The sequence below is a fragment of the Bicyclus anynana genome, chromosome 18 (genome assembly GCF_947172395.1).
Source record: "Bicyclus anynana chromosome 18, ilBicAnyn1.1, whole genome shotgun sequence".
NCBI classification, from domain to species: Eukaryota; Metazoa; Arthropoda; class Insecta; order Lepidoptera; family Nymphalidae; genus Bicyclus; species Bicyclus anynana.
Genome location: NC_069100.1, coordinates 1,287,258 through 1,293,271, shown reverse-complemented (window position 1 = coordinate 1,293,271; position 6,014 = coordinate 1,287,258). Strand labels below are relative to the sequence as shown.

The following is a 6,014-nucleotide window of genomic DNA, read 5'->3' as shown; positions in this document are numbered from 1 at the left end:
TTCGATTCCCATATCCCCACCCTAACCGCTGGACAGTGGACTATTTTTTTCGTATAAATTCCTAAAACTCAGTCTTTTTCACAGATTAATAAATACTACATAAGCGGTATGTCTTTTCTGAATATTATTGGGAAATGGGATTAAGTACTCATCATAATTGGACGACATTTTTCTTAATATTTTTAATATTTAAATTTTGTATATTTTTTTAATACTATAGATGTATGAGGCAAACTGCTTCTATTTCTTTTACTTATTTATTTATTTTCTTAATGGGAAAAATTAACGTCAACAATATTATTTCAAAGCATTTTGCATGTTAAAGCCGTGTTATACGCAATTCCTAATTTTACGGGAAGTATTTGTTACCTAGCAACATTGTACGCTGTGCGTTCGGATACTCCCGATCAAAAAATACTCACTCACGATTACGAGCAAAAATTTATTAACTTTGTAAATTTAATTATAATATATTTTGTATTTTAAAGAAACAAATAAATGAGTTTCTATAAAATAGAATATATTATATTTTTTTTAGATAAACTATGTTTTATTTAGTTAATTAATTATTTTTTCATGCGCTTGCAAAGTTTTTAAGCATACAGATTATGCAGAATTTGAATGACATTATGTTGACATAAGCATGACAGTGATATACAAAAGTCAAAGTCAAACACACATGAAATGAAATATATGTTTGACTTTTGGGTTTGTCTATTTATTTTCCATGATTTTCCATGAAATTCTTACATTTTAACGCGTATATTGTCTGTATTTCTATATTCTAATTAAAGTTCAAAGGTATTGAAGAGTAAAATTTAAATTCGCACCAGAAGTTCTCCTGTACGTGTATACTTTCGAGTGTTCGTGTTGACGATTCTAGTTTACAGAAACAGTTACACTATCCAAAATAAATAGAGTAACGGGCTTCCCGTTAGCACTTGATCGTAAAACATTATTATGCCTCATGATTTGAAGGGTTTGGCTGCAAGGAAAGCTATCATGGTATGTACACTCATTATAAATTTAGTATTCGTAGAGTTCTTTTATTTTCGCTTTTAAGCAATGATTTTATACTATTGGATATGTCATTAGCGCATCCAAACTGAGGCGAACAAATGTGTCTAATTGTCTTAATTTCATTTAGTCTCCAAGTAAATGGTAAACAGAAATACCTACATTATTATTAATAAATAGGTACAATAAAATATATTGTCTACAATATCAAGTTATGTGTTTAGGAAGTGTAAAAACTATATTTCAAATAAATATATAATGTAAGTATACTCAAAATTGTCAATTGTATGTTCAGGAAAAACATCAGCCATTGAAGACGTGTAATAAAGTAAGTAAACACATAATTATGCATGTGTGCGCTCAGTGGAGCAGCTAAACTTGAATCACTTTTTGCAGTGATTTCGTAGGCACATAACATATCCAATAGTATGAAATTGTTGCTTTCATGGGTCATTATATAATTCTTCAGCCTTTTTTCAGCATATATGAGGTATGGAAGTGTAACATCTCAACTCTCTACTGATTTTACTAGTCCCGACTATCTTCCCAATTTTTTTTTATGAAAGAAAAAAATGAGATAAGAGAAAAGAAAAAAGAGAAAGAGAGTGTGTATGAAAGGAGATAAACAAGAGGGTATTTTATGGAAAGAGTTATTAGAAATGTTTCCAGACATTCTCATTTAGGGCCAGGGTAAAAGTTCCATAAACTTGTATGAAATAAAATGGATGTGGGCTCTGTTTACTCCTATAGGAATAAGGTGTGATAATATGTTTGTATGTGATATGAATACTCAGCAGCAGAAAAAGCTGAAACCGGGAAGTGGGACAAGTGTGCCTCTCTGCCCGAGAGTTACATATTTGTTCCTTTTGCAGTGGATATACTTGGTCCATGGAGTTGTAGTGCTAAAAATTTTCTACAACTATCACGGGTAGTTGCCTCAACTGGTGACAGAAGCTTTTTGCATGTAAAGGATGAGTTTTTCTGTCCAGTGTAGATATCCAGTATTCTTGGCACCATTCTATGTGGTCATGATTTGTTTAGTTATTAAGACAAGTTAGCTTAAGTTACTTTTGTATTCTTACACAAATAACAAAACAATATTTAAAAAATTTAATGGCACGGCCCACACCCTACAGCCACAAACGCCGCCATAAGAAGCAAGAAGGGACCACAAAAGTAGCTGAAGCGTGCGATAGCCACATGTGGCCTGTGGTCGACACTTGCGGTTGGCTACTTTTTTTAACCCATGCACGCAGTATCATAATGGACTCGAATGAAGAAGGCTGGTTTTGATAAGAAAACGTCGTCATAGAAGATGAATCCGTAGTTATTCGATACATCCAATTTTAACAGAGATAGGTGCAGAATCGATTCAGCGATGAATGTAGCGTGTGGCGGCCACTGGCGTCAACCGTGTGAGGCGAGGAGAGTTTTGTGGTTGTGGCCGGTGTCCCGTGGCCCGTGTGCGGGAGTTCTTAGTGGACTGAGTATATAAAGTGGTTGCAGGTAGTTGCTAGATAGAGGCGGCTCAAAATTTCCATTGGCTGATAATGATGGCTACATAATGTAATGTTCCAGGCTCCCTTATCGCCGACTCCCTGTGCAGAGATCAGTGATGACGAGCTGGTCTCCATCTCCGTGCGTGATCTCAACCGACAGCTCAAGATGAGAGGTCTCAGCCGGGATCAGATTATCAAGTATGTGATATTTTAATTGAAATCTACCAAAGTTACAAGCATAACCTACTTTGCCTCAGAATCTAAACAATTTTAAAAAATTCTATCACTAATAACAGGTGATAAGTGATTGGTTAAATTAAATTTTACAAACTTATACAAAATATCGCTTGGCCAAGTACTTTGCTTGGTTTATGCGGCACAATGCTGAGCTGTTACCTTTTTTCAAGGTTGTGCCAAACATGACAAAGTGGTTTTTGATGCTTCAACTACTTTAGTTTTGATTTTCAATTGATCAGGAGGTTCATCAGGCACTACAATAGTGCTTACTTAGGCATTGTGGTGTATGGCACAATTTTTTAAATAAATGTTTTTTCTTTCTTTCTTTCTTCTATATGTTATTTGTGTTTTAGAATGAAACAAAGGCGGCGCACTCTCAAAAATCGGGGCTACGCCGCCTCGTGCCGCATCAAACGAATAGAACAGAAAGACGAGCTGGAGACTGAAAAAAGCCAAGTAAGTGGACAGTAACATAGGATAGTTCCAAGCACTATATATATTGTAGGAAATACTAGTCTGAAACGGATATGACGTCAGGTGGCGCGACTTGTTTCGTAAAAAGTAGGGATTTAGAGAGGGCTAGCGATCGGTTGGCGGGAACGACTTGCGATGTAAAACGCTCGTTGTACTGTCGGCTTCAGTACGCTCGTGGCATTCGAGCCGTCCCCAGTCCACATTTCTTGTTGTGTAATTCTTTATGGGTACTTGGGATAGGCGGGAGAGTGACTTGAGTGAAAAAGTGGTTAACCGTAACGGGCGTCCTTAACCCTAAACACAACGTTCACAAGTGCGTGACGTGAGTTTGATTTGTTAATCTAGTTGTCCTGACAAATATTACCATTGTTTGTACTTTTCTTATTTTAATAATCCACTTCTGAGTCTGTTAAAAATATGCTCATATGTAAACCATGTTATATGAAATAAATAGTTTTATATTTGCTAACATAAGAATAGATATTTCTCTAAATATTCTCCTAAGGTCCACCATGAGCCTTGCTCTCTCACACACCACCTACTCTAATCGCTTCACCCCATTCTTTTCCTTTGACTCGCCCTCAAGGCTATTTATTTACGTTTAATTAGTTATAGAATCAAATATTTTTATAGTTGCCACACTAAGTCTGCCTCCTTTCCGTGTGTGGCAGCCCATTTCAAGAGTTCTACAGTAAAAGGGCCGGTAAAAACTGACTTACCCAATTATAGATTGGGTAAGTCAGTTTTTTTTTTGTCTAATATTATAAAGCTGAAGAGTTTGTTTCTTTGTTTGTTTGATTGAACGTGCTAATCTCAGGAACTACTGATCCGATTTGAAAAATTATTTCAGTGTTAGATAGCTCATTTATCGAGGAAGACTATAGGCTATATTTATCCCAGTATTCCTACTGGAACGGGAACCACGCGGGTGAAACCGCGCGGCTAGTATGAGATATTTTGTGTTTCCAGGAATGGCACGACATGGAAGCAATGCAAGAGGAAAACGGCCGCATCCGCGAAGAGATTGATGCTCTCCGGAGCAAGTACGACGCGCTGAAACGCTTCGCCCACCTCAAGAGCATTCCCTTGCCGGCTGAGTTGGAAATGCTACCGTAATTTCTCAGCCAGGGCCGCACTCAGGGAGCTTGGGCACAAAATTGGGCATTTTTAGGAAATTAAGTTGCAAATATTTTTTTTTAACGACTTCAAAAAAGGAGGAGGTTATCTATTCGCCGGAATCTTTGTTCTTATATTCCTGTCTTGTTTTATTTCAATTATTATTATTAAAAATAAGCGAAATGCCGGGGGATAGGTTAGAATTAGGTTTTATCTAATCTGCACATAAAAGCAAAAAGTGCGAAATTACGAAATTTCGAAAAAGTTGTAATTAGTAAACTATTATTTTACCCTCCTAGCAGTTTTATCCCTCATTTTTTAATGGCGAAAATTATTTTTGTAGTAAACAAAGCTATATTTGGAATCAAACTTACCGGGTGAGCTTGTTCATATATGTACCTATAACTGTATCCGATAAGCAGCCAACTGTAATGCAACAAACCTAACGGCTACTCCCAAGTTTAGATTAATATTTTTGAATGAACATCAGCCCATTATTTCTGCGTGACGAACAAACGATAGCCATAGACCAATATCTTATCTATCGGGTTAGATCTATGTATAGGCCAGTGTACATCACTTTGTTTATAGTAGGATTTAACTGGAATTAGGTTTCTTTAGTATTTTATTATATCTATGAATGAATATGAGATTCAATTTGTGGTGTTGTTTGGTCCTGGGCACATACAGTGTGCGTTTTTTTGTACAGCCATCACTGATGTTACCTGCATAAAATTATGAGATAAATACTATTAGTTTTAATTATAGCACTTAAGTATATTACTATATTATATTAGGTTAAGAGTGGGTTAGAATTAATAAAATTTATTTTTAATTCAGGTGTTTTGTTTATTACTCAATTTCCTTCCTTCGAAACTTATGGCAACTTTAAAGTATGATACAACCATTTATTTGGACCTAATTAAATGGTTATACATATAAAAGTATTATGTTTTTTTACAGAAAAGTCACGTTTTCTATACTTACCTTGTACGCAGTGCATAAGATTATTGATCGATCGATTTGAGAAGATTTTAGATGCACTAGTAAGACAGTAGCATTAACGAAACATTTGTTAGGACGTCTATCGGCTGATAAGCTAAGGTAAGGTATACCACCTTACCTTACCTTATCAGCCGATAGACGTCCATTGCTGGACATAGGCCTCTTGCATGGACCTCCACGCACAACGATCTCGAGCCGCCAGCACCCAGCGGCTCCCTGCAATCCGCTTGATATCCCAACACTGCGCTTTTCGGTGCGGGGTAGCCATTTCAGCATCTTGGGACCCCAACATCCATCGGCTCTTCGAACTATGTGACCCGCCCATTGCCACTTCAGCTTCGCGACTCGCTGAGCTATGTCAGTGACTTTGGTTCGTCTGCGGATCTCCTCATTCCTGATTCGATCACGCAGAGAAACTCCAAGCATAGCTCGCTCCATCGCCCGCTGAGTGTTAGGGCATGCAGTGCGTTAATGCTTGTATGAAGTGCATGCCACTGCTTGTACGTAGGTATTGATGTTTAACTAAGTGCCTAAGTGGCTACCCACTGGGAAACGGGTCTCCCGCTAAGACTACACAGTTACTGTGATTTACCTTATCCTTTGTTTTGTAACTTTGGGATACCATAGAATTATGAGAAAAGTTTGTATATCTAAACAGTTGATTTA

General features: G+C 36.9%; 1 protein-coding gene across 1 annotated transcript; it reads left to right on the top strand.

Annotated features, from left to right (window-relative positions):
* Positions 1-671: 671 nt before the first annotated feature.
* LOC112046082 (transcription factor MafK) lies at positions 672-5,182 on the top strand. The gene is made up of 4 exons (XM_024082561.2): positions 672-1,005; positions 2,596-2,714; positions 3,107-3,209; positions 4,197-5,182. The coding sequence occupies exons 1-4, from the start codon at positions 961-963 to the stop codon at positions 4,341-4,343; spliced, it is 414 nt and encodes a 137-aa protein (XP_023938329.1). The 5' UTR covers positions 672-960; the 3' UTR covers positions 4,344-5,182.
* Positions 5,183-6,014: the final 832 nt, after the last annotated feature.